This window comes from Hemicordylus capensis, chromosome 8, assembly GCF_027244095.1.
Source record: "Hemicordylus capensis ecotype Gifberg chromosome 8, rHemCap1.1.pri, whole genome shotgun sequence".
NCBI lineage: Eukaryota > Metazoa > Chordata > Lepidosauria > Squamata > Cordylidae > Hemicordylus > Hemicordylus capensis.
The window spans coordinates 32943642-32965058 of record NC_069664.1 but is presented as its reverse complement, the minus strand read 5'-3'; the positions used below and the strand labels follow the sequence as shown (position 1 = coordinate 32965058).

The 21417-nt window shown below is 50.6% G+C and overlaps 1 protein-coding gene across 16 annotated transcripts in view; it reads left to right on the top strand.

Moving 5' to 3' along the window:
* CEP164 (centrosomal protein 164) overlaps positions 1-21417 on the top strand; it is a 53126-nt gene that overhangs the window by 10367 nt on the left and 21342 nt on the right. For 10 of the 16 annotated variants that reach the window (XR_008311071.1, XM_053269806.1, XM_053269801.1 and 7 more), the window contains 10 exons: positions 3720-3794; positions 8252-8340; positions 12681-12821; positions 13493-13711; positions 14356-14487; positions 16627-16831; positions 19685-19762; positions 19935-20066; positions 20656-20778; positions 20940-21083. Coding sequence is in view for 15 of the 16 variants with exons in the window: in XM_053269806.1 (XP_053125781.1) it covers positions 3720-3794; positions 8252-8340; positions 12681-12821; positions 13493-13711; positions 14356-14487; positions 16627-16831; positions 19685-19762; positions 19935-20066; positions 20656-20778; positions 20940-21083 (1338 nt within the window). In the remaining variant the exon portion in view is untranslated. The remainder of the gene's footprint in view (positions 1-3719; positions 3795-8251; positions 8341-12680; positions 12822-13492; positions 13712-14355; positions 14488-16626; positions 16832-19684; positions 19763-19934; positions 20067-20655; positions 20779-20939; positions 21084-21417) is intronic. The other 6 variants (XM_053269808.1, XM_053269802.1, XM_053269799.1 and 3 more) reach the window with 5 other exon arrangements.

The window sequence follows — 21417 nt, the reverse complement described above, 5'->3', positions numbered from 1 at the left end:
ATGAGCATCCTTGCAGCAGCATTCTGGACCTGCTGAAGCTTACAAACTGTCTTCAAGGGCAGCCCCACGTGGAGTGCATCTATGTGGAACTTAGATCTAGATGTTACCAAAGCATGAGTGACTAAGTTCAGGTCCGACTTCTCCAAGTAGGGTTGCAGCTGGTGCACCAACCGCAGCTGGTAAAAGGCACTTCTGCACACCGTCACCACCTGTGCCTCCAAGGATAGTGTTGGGTCCAGAAGCACCCTCAAGCTGCGGACGCGGTCTTTCAGAGGGAGTGTGACCCCATCCAAGACCAGATTTACCTCACTACTGGGATAATCAGTTTTACCAATCCAGAGCACTTCCGTCTTAACTGGATTAAGTTTCAGTTTGTTTGCCCCCATCCAGTCCAGAACATCCTTCAAGCCATGGTTCAGAGCATCCACTGCTTCCCTGGTGTCTGCTGACTTAAAAGATAGGTGGACCTGGGTGTCATCTGCTTACTGATGGCACTGCAGCCCACACCTACAAATGACCTCTCCCAGAGGTTTCGTATAGATGTTAAACAGCATGGGGGAAAGAATAGAAGTGTGAGCACTGGAAGATACTCCCCTCAGGGGATGGAGCTACCCTGGGAAGAGCATCTAGGTCCCAAGTTCCTTCCCTGGCATCTCCAAGATAGGGCTGAAAGAGATTCCTGCCTGCAACCTTGGAGAAGCTGCTGCCAGTCTGTGAAGAAAATACTGAGCTAGATAGACCAAGGGTCTGACTCAGTATATGGCAGCTTCCTATGTTCCTATCCCTGTGGCACGCCATAGGCCAGGGGCTGGAACAAGCATCCCCCAGCGCCACCTTCTGAGTATAACTCTCAAGGTAGGAGTGGAGCCACTGTATAACCGTGTCCCCAAGTCCCAGCCCAGAGAGACGTCCCAGAAGGATACCATGGTCGATAGTATTGAAAGCGGCTGAGAGGTCCAGGAGAATCAACAAAGTCACACTCCCTCTGTCTATCTCCTGGTGTAGGCCATCCACCAGGGTGACCAAGGCAGTTTCCATCCCATATCCAGGTCAGAAGCCAGACTGGAAAGGATCTAAGTAATCAGATTCATACAGGGCAGCCTGGAGCTGAGACGCCGCTATGCTCTCCAACACCTGCCCAAGAAGGGGAGGTTAGAAACTGGTTGAAAGTTATTCAGGCCGTCTGGGTCCAATGAGGGCTTTTTTAGGAGGGTCCAGATGATTGCCTCCTTCAGCTGAGGGGGTGCCACCCCCTGCCTTAGAGAGGCATTCATCACCCCCGCCACCCATGGACCCAGTCCCTCCCTAGCAGCCTTCACCAACTGTGAAGGGCAAGGGTCAAGCATGCACATGGTAGGCCTCAGCTTTCCAAGCAGCCTGTTGACCTCAGGCAAGACGGTTCGAAAACAATCCCATATAACAAGACCAGACGGTGCATTGGCAACATCCAGTTCCAGCACTGCAAAAATCTTAGCATCCAAGTCAGAACGGATTCAAGCAATTTTATCCACAAAATGTAATGCAAATTGGTCACAGCAGGCTGCCAAGGGTTCTGTTGGATGGTCGTTGGGGTCCTCACCTAGGAGGCCCTGAACCACTCGAAAAAGCTCCACTGGACGACATTGAGCAGAAGTGATGGTGGTGGGAAAATGGGATTTCTTCGCTGCCATAACCACCATAGAGTAGGCCCTAATATGTGCTCTAGCCTGTGTTTAGTCACATTCATTCTGAGTTCCCCGCCAACAAGGTTCAAGCCGTCTGCCACCCGGCTTAATTGTCTGCAACTTACGAGGACGCCTAAGCGCAACCATGTCAGTAGCCCGACCCATCTCCTCATACCAGAGGGAGACCAGGCCATCCACAGGATCATCCACTCTCAGCAGGAAACTTCCCCAGAGCCATCAGGAATCCATTAGGATCTATAAGCCTCCAAGGGCAGACCATCCTAACCGGTTGTTCTGCACCCCCCACCCTGGCCACAAATTAAGAGACCAAAATGCCTTTCTCCACGGGGAAAGTGTGCCTCCAGCTCACTTACTTTGGTTGCCCTTTCCTTTGTTGTGGTAGGAGGCCATGCATCCAGTGCGGATTATCTCTCCCCGCTGCACCAGAGAGACAGGGCATGCTAGCGAGAAGCCTTTATAACAGGCAAAGGAGAACCCCTATCTGTTTTATTTCATGCAACCTGGTAACATTCTGCCTTCTCAATGGTAACTTCTACCTTCTCATGGTAACATTCTGCCTTCTCAATCTGCTCATTCCTCTCTCTTCCCTTGCTTTATTTTTTCTCTTCTCATTAACTCTTTAAAACAAACCCAAACAACCAATCTTTTTATTTGCTTTATTTGCCACTCTTAGGAACATAGGAAACTGCCATATACTGAATCAGACCATAGGTCCATCTAGCTCAGTATTGTCTACACACAGACTGGCAGCGGCTTCTCCAAGGTTGCAGGCAGGAATCTCGCTCAACCCCATCTTGGAGATGCTGCGGCGTGGAGGGGGGGACGGACTTGGAACCTTTTGCTCTTCCCAAAATGGCTCCATCCCCTGAGTGGGGGAATCTCTTCCGGTGCTCACACTTCTAGTCTCCCATTCATGTGCAACCAGGGTGGACCCTGCTTAGCTAAGGGGACAAGGCATGCTTGCGACCACAAGACCAGCATTCCTCTCCTAAAAAGATCTCAAGTACAGAGCCAGGAAAGATCTTAGGGAATATAGGAAGCTGCCATATACTGAGTCAGACCCTTGGTCCACCTAGCTCAGTATTGTCTTCACAGACTGGCAGCCGCTTCTCCAAGGTTGTAGGCAGGAGTCTCTCTCCCAGCCCTATCTCGTTGGAGATGCTGCCAGGGAGGGGACTTGGACCCTAGATGCTCTTCCCAGATCGGCTCCATCCCCTGAGGGGAATCTCTTCCAGTGCTCACACTTCTAGTCTCCCTTTCATATGCAACCAGGGCGGACCCTGCTTAGATCAGGGGACAAGGCATGCTTGCTCCCATCAGACCAGCAATCTTCCTTGGATTGAGTCCCCACCCTTGTATGCCTACCCCTGGGATTTCTCCTCTGCTATCCCTGTTGGTGGGATCGAGCTTCTGTTCAAGCACATGGCTCAAAACCACATGCCAAGGCCTCCTGCACAGCAGCAACCTCTTGAGGCAAAGCTCTGAAGCCCGCCAGAGAGGCACTGCAAGTTCTGGCAAGCTTTCAAGGGCAACCAGCCCTGCCACCCATCCCTCCTTGCCCTGGTGCTCCGGAGGGCAGAAGCCACACAGCGAACTGAGAGTCTTCCTAAACACAGTCAGATGACTAGAAAGCCATGGATGGGTTTTCTGGGAGGCAAGTGTTTAATTGCTACAGACAAGCAGCAAAGCTACTTGGGCTTGGAACAGCCCAGTTCTCTCATGTTATGAGACCGGAATTGAGAGAGTGAGAGTAAGCAAGGGAATTAAGCAAGGTCTCTTGAATACACCTGAGAGATCTGTTCAGTTTTTAATAGCACTTGGTTTTTCCAAAACCAAAACCTTCCCTGCAAAAGTCTGCTCCTTTCCATTTCTGTATCTGTGGGCTGCAACCTTGGAGGCATTTTCTTTAGACAGCCAGGGGTCAGTCAGCTTGCAGCCTTCTCTTTCACGGTCTGGGCTTGTTCTTCAAGGAAGGTCTCTGACATGGGTGCCTGTCCATCAGTGATGGTGATGCCTGTCCTCTGGTTTTTGAAGGCTTCTGAAGGCAGCGGTCCCATGAAGGAATGGCAGCTTTCTGACCACTTGGACCCTGAGCTGTGTGACATCATGGTGAGTCTGCAATTGAATGAAGATGGTAGACACAGAAGGCAGGGGCAAGCACTTCGCTCATGTTCAGACACTCAGCTGGTGAGTACTTGGAGTGCAGAACGTGTGGCCGGAACTGCTTGGCCTGGAGGTGATCCGAGTGAACTTCAAAAGCTTCCACTACACACTGATGGGCCTGACCTTGTAGCAATAGAAGCTGCCCCTTCAGTCAGAGGGACCAGGGTTTGTATCATTGCAAAACACACACACACGCACCCCCCGGGGTGTGTTGGCCTCTGTCATTCCCTCCTTTGGCAGCTATGCACACTGTGGCCCATGCTGCCTCCTTGTCTGCATTGCAGTGAGTTGCTGATAGAACCCAGAGGCCAGGATGGCTTAGCTGGCTGAATGAAGGGTTGTGGGAAACATACAGCCATGATGTTAACCGAGCAGTCTCCTGTCGACTTCACAGGATGACATGAGGATGAAATAGACAGTCTTGTCTTTTCAGCCCTGAGCTGCTTGAAGGAGAGGTGCTTGGCCCTGTGATATACATAAGAATTGCTGTGGCTGCTCTAGCAGCTCAGCACTGGAAGTGGAGGCAGAAGTCCCTAGTGCAAGCCACAGAAGTCGGACATTCCGTATAAGGATGTGCATGGAACCAGTTCGATGGCGGGGGTGATGGTGCTGCTTTAAGAGCGGGGGAGAGTGCACTTCCCCCTCCCTCCGCTCTTCCCCCGGCAGTGCTCCTTTCCCCCAAAGTTAATCAGGGTGGCAGCATAGCTCCCTGCTGACCCTAACCCAATTATCCTTGGGAGGGAAAGGAGCACTGGTGGGGGGAGCGGAGGGAGGGGTAAGTGCACCCTTTCCCGCTCTTAAAGCAGCACACACCCCCACCATCGAACCACCCTCACCTGGTTCTGTGCACATCCATACTTCTATATGCTTAACAGTTTTGTCCTTAAGTATGCTTTCCATCAATTTACCCAGCACCGAAATTAGGCTAACCAGCCTGTAGTTTCCTGAATTCTCCCTGGATCTCTTTTTGGAAATTGGAGTCACATTGGCTACTCTCCAGTCCTCTGGTACAGAGCCTGATTGTCGGGACAAGTTATATATGTTTGCTAGGAGATCAGCAATTTTACATCTGAGTTCCTTCAGGACTCTTGGGTGGATGCTGTCTGGCCCTGGAGATGTGTTAATTTTTAGTTTTTCAAGACAATTTAGAACATCTTCCCTTGTCACGTCAAATTGGTCCAGTTCTTCAAGCCTCCAAACCTGAGAAGCAAAGCTCTGGAGTGTGTATATGGTCAGTATTCTCTCCTATGAAGACAGATGCAAAGAACTCATTCAGCTTCTCTGTAATCTCCTTATCCTCCTTAATAATCCCTTTCACACCCTCATCTTCTAAGGGTCCAACTGCCTCCCTGGCAGGTTTACTACTTCTGATATATTTAAATAAGTTTTTGTTATTCCCCTTGACACTTCTACCTATATGCTCCTCAAACTCTCTTTTTTCACCTCTTATTGTCTCCTTGCATTTCTTTTGTCAGAGTTTATGTTCCTTCCTGTTCTCTTCATTTGGGCAGGACTTCCATTTTCTGAAGCAGGTCGTCTTCCCTTTTATTGCTTCCCTGATTCTCTACTTGTTAGCCACGCTGGTGTCCTCCTGAGCTTGGTGGTACCTTTCCTCTTTCTTGGTATATATTCCAACTGTGCTTCTATTATTGTGGTTTTAAATAAGTTCCATGCGTTCTAGAATCCCTTTCTAGGATTCGATCCCCCCAACTTTCCCTTTCAACTTCCTTCTTACCAGTCCCCACATTTTTGAGAAGTTTCCTCTTCTGAAGTCCAGTGCATCTGTGTTGGACTTCCTTGGAATTCTCCGCTTGCATATATGCTGAATTGGATCACACTATGGTCACTGCTCCCCAATGGTTCTGTAACTCTGACATCTCGCACCAGGTCCTGTGCAGCACTCAGGATTAAATCCAAAGTTGCCATCTCTCTGGTTGGTTCTGCAACTAACTGTTCTAAAGCACAGTCATTTAGCACATCTAGAAATTTGGCCTTTCTGTCATCTGAATGTGAATTAGCCTAGTCTATGTGTGGGTAGTTGAAGTCACCCATCTATTATATTAATTCTCCTGGGTTTGCCTTGGAATGTGCGTCCCAGTGCCCAGCTGATTGGCTGAGGCACACCCAGGAGGATTGGTCGCTGCGGAAGCGGCAGGCCTGGCTGCAGAGGCCAGAGGCAGCAGTGGGCCCAGCCCAGCTGTGGAGGCAAGACCCAGGAAGTGGGGGGGAGTGGCGATGGGGAAGAGAGGCGGTTGGGCCTGGAAGTGGAGATTGGGGCAGAAGGTGGGGGGAAGAGGTAACCACTGGCCTCAAAGAGCACACAGATGCTCTGTGTGGGGTCGGCTAGTTATTAAGAATATAAGAACAGCCCTGCTGGATCAGACCCAAGCCCCATCTAATCCAGCAATGTGTTTCACACAGTGGCCCACCAGATGCCACTGGAAGCCTACAAGCAGGAGTTGAGGGCATGCTCTCTCTCCTGCTGTTACTCCCCTGCAACTGCTGCTCTGAGGCATCCTGCCTTTGAGGCTGGAGGTGGCCTATAGCCCTCCAATTAGAGCCATAGATAGACCTCTCCTCCATGAAGTTATCCAAACCCCTCTTAAGGCTATTCAGGTTGTTGGCTGTCACCAAATCTTGTGGCAGAGAATTCCACAAGTTGGTTATGCGTTGTGTGAAAAAAGTCCTTCCATTTGTTGGACCTAAATTTCTTGGCAATCAATTTCATGGAATGACCCCTGGTTCTAATGTTTTGTGTGTGAGAGAGAAATTTCTCTCTATCCACTTTCTCCACACCGTGCATGATTTTATATACCTCTGTCATGTCTCCCCGCGGTCATATTTTTTCTAAACTAAAAAGCCCCAGGTGTTGTAGCCTTGCCTCATAAGGAAGGTGCTCTAGATCAGGGATTCTCAACGTTGGGTCCCCAGATGTTGTTGGACTTCAACTCCCGTAATCCCCCAGCCCCAGTGGCCTTTGGTTGGGGATTATGGGAGTTGAAGTCCAAGAACATTTGAGGACCCAATGTTGAGAATCTCTGCTCTAGATCATCTTGGTTGCCCTCTTCTGCACCTTTTCCAGTTTTACAATGTCCTTTTTTAGATGAGGTGACCAGAACTGTAAGCAGTACACCAGGTGTGGCCACACCATAGTTTTGCACAAGGGCATTATAATATTAGCTGTTTTATTTTCAGTCCCCTTCCTAATGATCCCTAGCATGGAATTAGCCTTTTTCACAGCTGCTGCACATTGAGTCGACACTTTCAACGAGCTGTCCACCATGACCCCAAGATCCCTCTCCTGGTCAGTCACCGACAGCTCAGATCCCATCAGCGTAGACTTGAAGTTGTGGGTTTTTCGTCCCAATGTGCATCACTTTACACTTGTCAACACTGAACCACATTTGCCATTTTGTCGCCCACTCACCGAGTTTGGAGAGATCCTTTTGGAGCTCCTCACAATCTATTTTGGATTTCACTGCCTGAAAGAGTTTGGTATCATCTGCAAATTTTGCCACCTCGCTGCTTACCCCTATTTCTAGATCATTTATGAATCAATTAAAAAGCACCGGTCCCAGTACAGATCCCTGGGGGACTCCACTTCTTACTTCCCTCCATTGTGAAAACTCTCCATTTATACCTACCCTCTGTTTCCTGTCTTTCAACCAGTTAGCAATCCACATATGTACTTGTCCCCTTATCCCACGACTGCTAAGTTTCCTCAAGAGTCTTTGATGAGGAACTTTGTCAAAAGCTTTTTTGAAGTCCAGGTATATCAAATGGATCACCTTGATCCACACACTTGTTGGCACTCTCAAAGAACTCCAGAAGGTTTGTGAGGCAAGATTTACCTTTGCAGAAGCCATGCAATCTTAGCTGAGTCTTACTTCATGGAGACAGGGGAGGCTGGAGGAGACTGATTCCTGATAAGGCAGCCAGAGAGACGCAGGTCCTCCTTATTGTGGTGCTTGGGTGAACTAAGGAGATAGTGGCAGCAGAAAGCTTCAGGGGAGCCACTCAGGAATGCCAAAGCCTGAATCAGCAGAGTTCTGCACCCAGGTTCTCCGCAGGTGGATGCTCCAGCAACTGTCTTCTTTAAAACAACCACCACGTGGGATGTTTCTGGTAGTTGGAACATTCCTATTGTGTTGCTGACTGAGCTTTTGTTGAAGCATATGTGAAGTATGCTGGTAGTCTGGTCCACTGGAGGAATCCAGCCCGTCTGGAGCCAGAGCTCTATGGGCTTTAACTATTTTGCCTAGGCTCTTGAATTGTCTAACTTAGAGCAGCTTTTCTGGGCTTGTCTCAAAAGGATCTGTTAATAGCTTGGCACCAGCTGCCTCCATCTTCTTGCTGTAACAGCATGTGGTGACAAATCCTGTAATTCTTGATTTTTCTTGCAGGCCCGTGGTTGGCTGGCACAAGAGAAGGACCAGAACAAAGGCAGCCTGCAAGTGGAGCGAAGTCCAGGACAGGCAGAGGCAGATGAGAGGTACATCTCCAAGGTGCAGATGTGTTCATAGGCCATTGCTTCCAGCTCAGGCCAGGTCACCAGTGCATCCAGCCAAAGAACATGAGAACAGCCCTGCTGCTGGGTCAGGCTCAGGACCTTTGTGGTCCAGCCTCCTCTTACCCTCAGTGGCCCACCACGTGCCTCTGGGAATCCCACAGGCATGAGGTGAAGGCATCCCCCACCTCCTTGCAAGATGTGCCAGCTAGTCATCTGTGCTGCACAGTACTCCGGCTCTGCCTGCATGCCTCTGACAGGATCGGCCAGGGAATGGCTTCCTTCTCTTACTTGCTAGAGTTGTGCTTGTACCTCCTGCTTTGTGTGGCAGTGAATTGGTAAGCCTGCAGTAGCCGGACGTGTGTATTTTTTTTGGGGGGGGGGAGGAGAGCACTGTTTGTTTGTTTAACATTTTATATCCTGCTCTTCCTCCAAGGAGCCCAGAGCGGAGTACTACATACTTAAGTTACTCCTCACAACAACCCTATGAAGTTGGTTAGGCTGAGAGAGAAGTGACTGGCCCAGAGTCACCCAGCAAGTCTCATGGCTGAAGGGGGATTTGAACCCGGGTCTCCCCTAGAGTCCTAGTCCAGCACTCTCACCACTACACCATGCTGGCTCTCTTTTGCTGATGTCTTGCCCTTTATCCTGTGCCTTGAATTTATGTCAACAAGACTTTTCATTGGTACAGTCAGGGCTGTGGTCTACTGCACAGTTTGGCTTCCTGGGAATCTTGGATACCAGGTTCTAGGGGTTTGGGGAGAAATTGAAACCCCATTGCTATTCTTCTTCGTCCCTCTGCCCAGCTCTTGGTTGCAGTAGGCTCATATCTGGCTCCCTCCCTTGTCCAAATATTTTGAAGCCCCCAAATAAGGGACTGTCGCTTGTGAAGCAGCATGGTGTCTCATGTTTATTCCGAAGACATGATGCCTTTTGAGCCTAGCAACTCTTCCTTTCTTAAGGACCTAAGAACAACCCTGCTGGGTCAGGCCAAAGGCCCATCCAGGCTTGCAGCCTGCCTCAGGCAGTGGCAAACCAGGTGCAAGCAGGGGGGAAAGAGCAACCAATCCCTCACGTTGGTTTTTCCTAGCAGGGGCATCTCTCCCCCCCCCCCCCCATACAATGGCTAGTAGCCACTGGTAGCCTTGTCTTCCATGAATCAGCAAATTCCATAGTTTAACTGCATGTTATATAAAGAAGTCCTGTACTTCCTTTTGTCTGTCCATCTCCCAACATTCAGCTTCAACGAAGGACCCTGGATTCTAAAATTACCAAGAGTGGGAGCAAAGAGGCACCTTTTAAAGTGGCGATTCTCTTATATTTAGTAGGAGGAGAGCAACTGGCCCTCTTCAGCCCCAGCACAGCATCTCTCCAGTGGCTGTTGCTGGTGTCTACCTTATGTTTCTGCTTAGATTGTGAGTCCTTTTGGGACGGGGAGCCATCTTTGTTTATTTTTTTGCTATGTGAATTTTTTTCTATGATAACCTTTGCTGAAAAGTGGTATTTAAATAGGAACATAGGAAGCTGCCTTATACTGAGTCAGACCCTTGGTCCATCTAGCTCAGTATTGTCTTCACAGACTGGCAGCAGCGGCTTCTCCATGGTTGCAGGCAGGAGTCTCCCTCAGCCCTGTCTTGGAGATGCTGCCAGGGAGGGGACTTGGGACCTAGATGCTCTTCCCAGAGCGGCTGCATCCCCTGAGGGGAATATCTTACAGTGCTCATAATTCTAGTCTCCCTTTTTTATGCAACCAGGGTGGACCCTGCTTAGTTTATTAATTAATTAATTAATTAATTAATTAATTAGTGATTTGATTTGATTTTTTTATACCGCCCTTCCAAAATGGCTCAGGGCGGTTTACAATTAAAACAAACCACTAAAACAGTAAAGAGCTACAATGAATTAAAAACAATATAACAATAAACCATTTAAAAGCATTTTAAAACAACAATTTAAGGGGACAAGTCATGCTTGCTACCACAAGACCAGCTCTCTTCCTCTTCCTTTACTACTAAATCGTTTTAGTAGTACAACAACAAATATTTATATACCACTTTTCAACAAAAGTTTCCAAAGCGGTTTACATGGATAAATAATAAATAAATATCAGCCCTTTCCGATCATGGCGTAATTAAAGGAAGCTGTACAAGATGGGACGGCATGGAGTGCATTGATCCATAGAGTGACCGAGAGTTGGACACGACTGAACGGAGAGAGAGAGAGATTAGCCTTTTGGGTCTCCCTGTCCCCAAAAGACTCACAGTCTAAAAAGAAATATCAGACAGACACACTCAACAGTCACTGGAAGTACTGTAGTAACCGTAGTAATCGTTGGAGCAGAGAGAAGCTTCTCTCTGCCCACTTCATCCACACCGTGCCTGATTTTAGACACCTCCATCATGTCCCTCCTTGCCCACCTCCTTTCTAAACTAAAAAGGCCCAATTGTGTGGTAGTCTTTCCTCCTCAGAGTAGTCACTCCAAGCCCCTGATGATTTTGGCTGCTCTTTTCCTGCACCTTTTCTAGCTCTACAATCACCGTTTTAAGGTGCAGAGACCAGAACTGCACACAGTATTTCAAATGCAGTTGCACCATAGATTTATATAGATACAGATTTATACCTATAATACCTATATTATTTTCTTTCCCTTTCGTCGTCGTTTGTTATTTTTTTAAGTTCGGTTTCTATCCCGCCCTTCCAAAAACGGCTCAGGGTGGTTTACACAGATAAATAATAAATAAATAAGATGGATCCCTGTCCCCAAAGGGCTCACAGCCTAAAAAGAAAGGTTAGACAGACACCAGCAACAGTCACTGGAGGGATGCTGTGCTGGGGGTGGAGAGGGCCAGTTCCTCTCCCCCTGCTCAGTCAAGAGAATCACCACGTTGAAAGGTGCCTCTTGGCCAGGTTAGCAGGGGTCATGATCCCTAGCATGGGATTAGTCTTGGGATTAGATCCCAGCTGACACACACTGGGTCGACATGCTCAGTGAGCTATGCACCATGACCCCAAGATCCTTTTCCTGATGGGTCCCTGCCAGCAAGGGCGCCATCAGCAAATATGTGAAGTTGGGTATTTAGCCTGTGTGCATCACTTTACATTGACTTACATTGAACTGCATTTGCCATTTTAAAGCCCTTTCACTCAGGTAGGAGAGATTCTTTTGGAGCTCTCTCAATCCCTTTTTGGTTTTTACCACTCTGAATCATTGGGTGTCATCAGCACACTTGGCCACCTGACTGCTCATCCCTAACTCCAGAATTCGTATGAACAGGTTCAGGAGCACCACTCCCAATATAGATCCTTGGGAGACGTTGCTTTGCACATCCCTTCCCTGGGAAAACTGTCCGTTTGCTCCTCCTCTCTGCTTTCCGTCCTTTGCCCAGTTCCCAAACCCTAAGAGGACCTGTCTTCTCATTCCCTGGCTGCTGCGTTTGTTCCAGTGCCTTAGGTGAGGGACTTTGTCACAGTGTTCTGAAAGCCCAAATATACAATATCTACTGGATCACCTCTGTCTGCATGCTTGTGACACTTTCAAAGAAAATTAGGAGGTTAGCGAGACTAGACTTAGCCTTGCAGAAGCCCTGTTTGTTCATCCTTGGTAAGGCTTGGACTTGGATAAGTTTGATAATCCTCTCATAAATAATGCTTTCGATCACTTTACCGGAACAAATGGTAAACTGACCAGCCTGTAGTTACCTGGACCCCCTTTTTAAAAATTTGAACTGCATTGGCCTCTTTTCAGTCCCCAGGTACAGAGGTGGATTTTAGGCACAAGTTAGCCTATTTTAGTTGCGAAGGGGTTGGTCTCTTGATGTGCCATCTCAACCTGCCCTAAAGAGAGGCTGGCTTGTGAGAAGAGTGAAGTCTGTGTAGCACAAGGTTGTCTGGGAACAGCCCTTCCCCTCAGAACACCCTCTGCCAGGGGTTGCTCTTCTGTTAGCACCACACGTGGATCTTGCCGGTGTGAGCCAGGCATGAGTGTCGTCACTCTCCTGCCGAGCTGCTTGGTGTCTGCCTGCCTTCAAGGAGCTTGAAGCCTGGCGCCGTGGGCACAGCTGCCAGTGTGTCTCCCTCGCATGCGGGTGTGCGGGAGAGACTTCTCCAGGGAAGAGAGCAGCACAGCAGCTGTCAAATACCCCCACGTTGCTCTGCTTTGGCGGCAGCAGTGGGGCCCCTCTCTTCCCCTCATGCCAGGCACTCCCGCTCTAGCGCTGCCCCATGTTGCTTGCAGGCTCTGGCTTCTTGCTTCCCTGAAACTGGGGCTGCTGTGGAACTTGCTTCTCGCTAACCTCTGGTTTCCTTGCCTTTTGGCTGCTTCCAAGCAGAGAGAACAAAAGCTGTCCCAGTGCTGCCGCTGAGAGGGCTGAAGAAGAGAAGTCCTCCAGTGTGGAGAAAGCAGGTGTGGCTGCTGCTGGTCTCCCGAAGACAAAGAGGAGAGCTGCACTGGGCGCACCTTGCCAGGAGTAAGGGCCAGGTCTGGGAGAGCAGTTGCCCGTGTCCTGTGCCTTTTCTGGGTGGGTGGGGTGGCCTTTGGACTCCCCTTGCAGCTGTGGCAGAGTTAGGAGCTCTGAGGCACCCCCCCCTCGGCTTGGATTTGGCCATCCTCCACTTAAGTGGCTGCATGGGACTGAAGGGCAACCACTTCTCTTGGGAGGGACATGAGAGGTGAGACCAGGAGGGCTTTCTTTGGCCCTGAAGTGCGGGCAGCAGGATTGGCCTCCAAGAGAGCCTGCTGACAGGAGCCGCATGGAAGTTAGCAGCAGAACACATCCACAAGAGCATTGCACTGGGGGTGGGGGGTGGCTGGGTGATCATTGGGCAGAGCTTCCGGGGCCGAGGTTGCCCCTGCTAGGCTTGTGCCCTGGCCCCTCTCCTGCTTGGAACTAACTGAAGTGGAGGAGGGGTGGGGTTTGAAGGGTTTCTGAGCTCAGTCCTGCCGGATGTGGCTGAGCCAGCTTGGGTGCCTTCTGTACCTTTTCCTCTGCTCTGCCTGGTCAGCATCTTCAAGCATTGTTCTGACAGTAGGGGTCCACTTGGAGCCACTTATGGCCGAGCCCACTCGCCTTGGGTTTCTCATATGGCTAACTCATTTCCAGTAGCAACTAGTATATGACACCATTTTTCTTAATGGCAGGAAATGTGAGGGTGAATTTAAACAAATAGAACCCCTGAAGCAACATGCTGGAGACCCCCTGGAAGATCTCGCCAAAGAGGAGCAGACATCCCTGGAGCAATCCAAAAAGCTTTTGCTCCAAGAAAAAGAGGTTCGAGTTCAGCGCTTCCGGGAAGAGCTGCATCAAGAAGAAGAGGAGGAGATCCGCCTGCTCTGTGAGCAGAAAGAGGCTTCCCTCCAGTGAGTCTGAGCCACGCTTTGCAGTGGCTGTAGCTTGTGAAGTGGGGTGGAGGCTGCCTGGCCAGTGTGCTGGCCCAGGGGTCCAAAAGGGAAGACAGTAGCTGTGTAGCTGGTGTTGTCAGGCACTGTGGGGGCAGAGCTAATCTCATGACCCTAGTGAGGGGTTAAGCAGAGGCACCTAAGGATCTCCCCCTCTCCGACCCGAATGCATGAGGGAGGGAGGGATAGAGGAAGTGCAGGGAGAGAGAGAGAGCTGTATGCCAAGCAGACAGAGAACAAAAAGAGAGACACAGATTCTTTCCAGGAAAGGATGCAGTTAAGATGCCATCTGCCTTTGTGAACTAGCAGGGTTATGAAGTTCTGCTTTCAGTAGTTGGAAGTGGGGAATGACCACCAAGGCTGTGCTGGGGCTGCCACAGCCCGGAGTGTGCACAGGTGTGGATCCTAGGTACACACCTACAATTCTCTCGCATGCGCTGCCCAGGATTCTTTTCCAGCCTCCCTCTGTTCTGCCCTTTGGGCCACACCACACTTTGTTCTTGGAGGAGACCAGGGCCTTAGCCATGCTCCCTGGGTGCTCACCTTTGCTGCTGCAAGGAAGTGATTTAATGGGATGTCCAAGCCATCTTCTGTCTAACTCTTAGATCCCTGAAGAACGAGCTGGAGAAGACCAGGCAGGAAGAGGAACAGCACTTGCGGGAGGAGTTGCGAGAGGAGCTGCTGAAGCTCAAGACCCAAATCCAGACGGAGAGAGACGTGGAAAAAGAGAGGATCAGGTGCGGCCCTCCTCCGCTGCAGCGGAGCCAAGGGACTGAGTCAGCTTTGGGTGGTGTGAACCTCTCCCAGCCTGGGAAGTCACTGGGCATGTCTAGTGTGTCCCTCCCATGGTTCTTGGGCTCAGGTGTACAGTTCCTGACTCTTGGCCTCAGCAGCTTTTGTCTCAGGCAGACTCCTCTAGAATTTGGTGTCGTGTGATGTACATTCCGTGGTTCCACCCAACTTGAGCATAGTTCAGCATTCTGAGATTGTCCAATCTCTTGAAAATGGCCAAAGCAGGAGCTGGGCAAAGGCTCTTCTGCACAGAGCCTGGAGATCTGCTTTTCTTCCAGTCCTGCAGCCTGCCTGTCTCTCCTAACCATACTCACAATGAGGGGCTGGGATGTGCATGCTCAGTGGTGTCTGGCATGCTGTAGAGGATAAAAGTGTTTGTCTGAGCAAGCTCACGTGAGGGAAGGGAAATGCTGAATCATCCCTCCTGAGCTTTCTGGCTGGGTTTCTCCTAAAACTATTCTGTAATTATCAGTAGGTTCAAAAGGCTGCCACCAAGCACCCTAAAACCTGCAGAGCACCTCACCAGTGGACTGGGTGCTTTAATCCAAGGTCCATCTGTCACTAGATATTGGGCAAATTTTAAAAAACCCAAAACCCTTCCATGTGTATGCCTACAGGGGATGAGAAAACTGATAGCTGCTCAGCTCCTGAAGACATGTTTGCACCAGAGTAAACACCCTTCGCCCCCACTTTCCTGAGTTAAAAACCAATTCAGAGAGGCTTTTTAAAAGCAAAGAACTAAAAAACCCAGTTTTATTCCATTACTACAGACTACTTCCATCTGAGGCTTTCTCGGCTTTTAAATACAGTTAAGAATACTTAGTAGGATTACAAAAATAGGTTGTCTTAATGCACGTTTAAATGTTTAGAGTCTTTTGCAACGCCCTAGGTAGAATGGGTGTAGGCTAGTGTTTCTTATTTGAATTATGTTGCAAGTAATCAATACTATAACAGTATCAGGGATATATTATTATTATTTCTTGTTTACACAGTCAGACAGGTGTTATTGACTGGTTTGTTTTATCCAGACATCAAGTTCTTCCCAAGGACCTGGGATGACTTAATTTTATCATCAATACTTTTGGTTATTATAGATATCGTCGCAAAATATAGGCTGTTCCCAGTAAAGTTGCTTTTTGTAATTGGCTGATGGTGATTATTATTATTATTATCATCATCATTATTATTAATTAGATTTTTATACCACCCTTCCAGAAATGGCTCAGGGCGGTTTACACAGAGAAATAATAAATAAATAAGATGGCTTCCTGTCCCCAAAGAGCTCACATTCTAAAAAAAAACCACAAGATAGACACCAGCAACAGTCACTGGAGGTACTGTGCTGGGGGTGTATAGGGCCAGTTACTCTCCCCCTGCTAAATAAAGAGAATCACCACAGTAACTCTTTGCCCAGTTAGCAGGGAGTTATACAAAGCAAACACCAAAGAAACAGAAATTCTAATTCAAAGTCTCACTAAACAAACTTCTTTAGACTAAACCAAAGCCCAGGCTTCCTTTCCTTGAACTCACCAAGCTCGGGTTGAGAATTCAAGCTTCCTATCCTCCTGGCTTTCCAGGTTCTGCAGTCATTTTCCTGCTGCCATCCTCCATGGCCACATGTCCTGCTCTAATAAAGAACTCTCTTCTTCCTGCCAACAGCTATTTAGGTCCCACCCATCTGGTGTGCTGATTGGCCGAGCCCCAGAGTTCACAGGTCTGTCAGTCAAGACGGGGTTCACTTCTGGTTAACTCTATAGAGTGGGGATGGCTGATCGCTACACATGCTGTTCTCATGTCTCCAGCTCTGGCACTTGGAGTGGGGAACGTCACTTGCCTGAGACACCATCCATCTGGCCATATTGTGCATGGTCAGTCAGACATCCATGTTCCTGATGCATAGATGCATTTTTAAAAAAAGACCACGATGACTCTAGATCTGAAGTTTCCTTTGGCCTTGGTTTGTTTCCAGGATTTTGCGCTGGGTCTTCAGTACCTCTGAGTGGTGCATCTGGATCATGGCTGAGCAGCAAGAAAAGGAGAAGGAAGGGTCTTCTCCTAACTGGCTCTTGGCAATTGCTTTTCAGACTGGAGCAGGAGGCTGTGCTGCACAAACTAAACAAAGAGCTGGAATCCTGGCAGCTGTCTGAGAAGGAGCAGAGGTGGCTTTCTCTGGCCAGGAGGAAGGAGGAAGTGGAAGTTGTGCAGGAGGCGGAACTGAGAGAGCTGGAGGAGGAGAGCCGGAGAGCCTTGGGCAAGCTGAAGGAGAGGCTGAGCAGGGAGAAGGCTGTGGTGAGGCTGACCTCTCCCCTCTTCGGCAGTCTGGGGTTGGGGAGCTGATGACACCAAGCATAGCACATGCCTCTTGCCTCACCAGGGCTCCAAAAAGGACCTGCAGCTGTGCAGAGCTGAGCTGGGCTTCCCTCTGTGTGCCACTCCACTGCTGGTGCAAAGTGTGGAGCTGGGAACCAAGAGTCCACTCCCACTGCCCAAAGGGGACAGACTGCCTCACAGGGTTGAGGGGAGGAGAAATCTCGGTTGGTAGGTAGGTAGATGTGACACACCTGCATACCAGGGTTCTGCTGGAGTCTGCTGCTTGGGAGATGAAGGACCCCTGAGCTTTAGGGCAGCAGCCACAGCTACATCTGATGCAAGACACAAGCAGTGTCAAACTCATCATCTGGGTCAGATGGCTGGAAAATTGCCCAGACTGTCCCAATACCGGTGTAATGCAGGCTAGGCCCACATGTTGGGCCTAGCCTGGGTCGAAATGTCTGTTCAGCCATGCAGCATCCCAGGTGGCCTCCAAGTGCAAAGTTCCAGCCTAAACTAATGGCCACCAGCTTGGATGGATTTAAAAGGGGCTTAGACAAGTTCATGGAGGACAGGTCTACCTCTGGCTACTAGTCTGGTGGCTGTGGGCCACCTCTAGGCTCAGAGGCAAAATGCCTCTCAATACCAGTTGCAGGGGAGCAACAGCAGCAGGAGAGAGGGCGTGCCCTCGCCTCTTGCCTGTGGGCAACACAGAGGCATCTGGTGGGACGCTGTGCGAAGCAGGATGCTGAACTAGAGAGGCTTCCTTGGGCCTGACCCAGCAGGGCTGTTCTTATGTTCTCTGATGCTGCAGTCCAAGGACGTCTGGGTTATGTGGGTTATGCTATTCCATGTGCCTCTAGAAGGCAGCACTATGCAAATTAAATGAGGCTTTTTAAGGCCAGGAGGAGCATGATCCCTCAGGTTTTTTCTTCCTGCATAGCCCTAAGGCAGCTTCTTTTAGCTGATTGTTTTCCTCTTTCCTTTTCTGTCCTTGCCTTCTTTCTATTTCTTCCTGTACATAAGAAAGAAAAACTCCAGTTTGCTTTTCTGTTTTTGTTTTTCTCTCCTTGCTTCTACTTGTTTCCTGCTCTTTTCGCTGCATGGAAAGAGGAGCCAGGGTACTCTACGTGAGAGTACTGAAATCAAGCAGCAAGAAGACCTTCCAAAGGCCATTGGAGCAGCCAGGAACCCACCCCTGAGGTGGTTCACCAGCCTGCTCAGCCACTGTCGAACAGCTGACGGATGGCGTTCTGGAGCAAGAGGGAGCGCTAGCCGCCATTTTTTAAGGCAAGGAAGCAACCCAAGCACCGACCTTGCTGCCACTTCCCGCCAGCCCCGTGTGCAGCCCGATGTCCGTCTCTCTCAGTTTTCCTCTGATCACTTCCTTGTTTCCATTTATTTTTCTTGGCTGGTTGCTTTGTTTCTTTGTTCAAAGATCTCCTAAAACTCTATCTTATCGAGGAAGAAACAAAGAAAGGGGGCGGGGGAGAGAGGTTAGCTTTAATTTTACTTTTGGTTTTGCTCCCCTTCCCCACTCCTCTCTCCTCTGCTTCTTTCTTTCCCTTCACTGCATGGACCAAGCTAAACACAAAGTTCACATTAGGGTCCCGAAGGGGAAGCACCAGCAAGGTCTTCCAAAAGCCATTTAGGCAGTCGGTAAGCTGCCCAGGAGGCCACCTTAACGCAACTGCCTAGAGAGACACAGAGCTCCGGAGAGCGCGAAAACACCAACCTCCCGCCATCTGACCGTGTGTCCAGGAAAACTCCTGCAAAAAGGGGGATTCTGAGCTGGGGAGAGTGGACCAGGCAGCTGCCTCATGTCCATGTGCTGCCATCAGGGCTGCCCGAGCCGCAGCAGCAGAAGCAATGGTGCCCCTTTGCCCACTCTCCCGAGCCTTGAGGAGCACACGGCTGCTGGGAACGACCCAACTTCCTTGCCAGCCACCATTGCCTCCACCAGCAGCATGTCTGGCATGGCAAAGGACAAGTGCCAGGCCACCAATGAACAGGTTGCAGCTACACCAGAGGGTGCAGGATCTGGCCAGGGCCCAGCTGCAAAGGACTTGTGCATTTTTTTCCGAGGTCTCTGTTGGGCTAATTCTGGCCTCCTTTTTTTGGCCTCCCCATGTCACAAGATGTAGTTTTGCCCTTGCTTTGCCAAAAGCCGGTACATACTGAGACATCCTTGGGTGCAGCAGCAAGAAGAAGCCTTCACAGTGAGTGAGCCAGTCCACCATTCTTCGTCCTATCGGTGCCTAGCCGAGGCTTCTGCGGAAAGATTTTTTCCGTTTTACCATAGGTAGTTCCAGTTAGCTTGGACTCGTTTGTCCTTAGTTACCATTAGTTAAAGTAGTTTTTTCTTCATAGAAGTACTCTTCACCTCTGGGCCTAAATAAAAGAACTGGAGGGATCATGCTCCTCCTGGCCTTAAAAAGCCTAACTTAATTTGCATAGTCCTGCCTTCTAGGGTCACATGGAGGAGCATAACCACATGTGAGATGCCCTCAGCCGCACGAAGAAGCCTTCGCAGTGAGTAACCAATGTTCCATTCTTATGTTCAGTGGAGGCTCAGGTAAGGTTAGAACAATCACAGAGAAGATTTATGGAGATGCCAGTCATGGAAACTGGCACCCCTTGAACAGTAGAATTCTGGTCTTGTGAAGGAAACAAAGAGGATATTCTTTGATAAGTGGGTTGGACAGTAAGGCCAAGCAAGAAAGAACTGAAGAAGCGATCACCATACAGACTTGGCGTGGAAATGTCTTTAGGCACGCCAGAAGCAGGATCTCACTTGATCTCCGCTTGACTGCCTGCATGATGCTTTTGCAGGCCATGGAGGAACTCGAGAAGCAGTTTGCCGCCGAGCTCCAGCAGCAGCAGTCTGCAGCCAAAGAGGAACACCAAAAGGTAACCTGCTCAGGAGCTCTCTGTGTGCTGCCTCCCTCTGGCACCTCCATGGATCTCTGCAGCCTCCTGAGCAAAGGGGTCTTTTTGCTCAGCCTGCCCCAGGCACGCTGCTAGCACTAGCGGGCCTCCCCCGTGCAGGTGCTGGCTGAAGATCCCTCTCCCTTTCTGATAGGCTGTCTTGAGCCTCCAGACACAGAGAGCAGAGGTGCAGAGGAGGGAGGAGGCAGAGCTGTGGGAGGAGTCACAGAGCACAGAACAGAAGGTCCAGCAGAAGAGGCACCATGTGGCTGAGTATGAGCGAGAGGTACTGAAGCTGCCTGCCATCCGATAGGTAACGAGGGTTGCCACAGTCTGTGGGGTCAGCTGAGGCCCTGGCCCTCCCCTTTGCACCTGGCGCTGGCGTGTGCCATCCCTGAGGGGCTGTGCAGCCTCCACCAGCACTGAACAGAACCACTATCCCTCCCCCTGTAAAGCCAGTGCTGAGTAAGGGCTTGGAAGAGCTGGGCCAAATCTCCAGCTTCTCTTCTTTGCTGGCTGCTAGTAGTAGTACTTCAGGGCTTCCGAAGCACAGCTGCAGTTAGCGAGGCTTCCAGGAGGAGCAGGGGGAGGGCCGGAAGCTGCCCCCGCTTCTTCTGTGGGGTCCCTGGCTTCCCTCGTGATGAGGCAGATGGAGGTTGGTGGTTCTCCCCGTACTCCAAGCCAGCCAGTGGGGGCTCTGGAGGCAATCAGCGGGCTTTGACATGGACCTGGAACCCCCTGTGTGCCAACACAGCCGTAGAAGCGGATGCGCAGGGCTCCCCCAACAGCCTCCCGCGGCTGCAGCTTGGGAGGCCTGTCCCTCCTCCCCCGCCCCGCTGCGGGGTTCACGCAGTGTGCCTTTGCCGCACCTGCAGCTCCGTGACCTCCTGAAGGAGAAGCGGCAGGAAGTGGAGCAGGACCACCTGAGGAGGCTGGAGAAGATGAGGGAGGCCCATCAGGAGGCCCTGGCCAGGGCCCAGGAGCAGTGCGAGGAGGAGGTGAGTGTGCGGCTGCTGGGGGCCGGCCCTACCCCGCGAGGGATGCCGAGGAAAGGGCAGGCAAGCACCTGGCTGGCTGGGGGTCTGGGCCTGCCGCTGAGGCGGGCTGGCTCTCTGCTTGTGAGCCCCTTCGTCTTTGTTGCACCCTTGCTTTGTGGCAGGAGAGCCGGCGGAGGGCTGAGCTGCTGGCGGCCCTGAGAGAGGAGCAAGAGCGCCTTGGGCTGCTCCACAGGGAGGAGCTGGCAGCTCTGAGGAAGGAGCAGGAGGAGCGGCTGAGAAGCCTCTGCCAGACCCAACGGGAACAGGTAGGGGTCTGGAAGTTGCTTGCCCTGTGCGGGTGGACCTTTCCGGGGAAAGCGTCTCCCCCCTCTCCCCCCTCCGTCTCCCCCCTTCCTTGGAAGCCACTTCCATCGGCAAGATCCACGTGGCTAGCTTGTGTCAAGGGTTCTGCGGCCCTGTGGAAGCTGCTTGGGATACAACCATCCCTGCGTGGCTTAGGCAGTGATCTGAGGGGCTTCGGGGCGGGGTGTCTGCAGATGCTGCTTTCCTCTTCTCCCCCCACCCCCTCCCAGTGCTCAGGCAGACACTGCGGGCTGCTCTTCTCCCCTTCCTCTGCCCCAAACCATGCCCTGGTTGCTA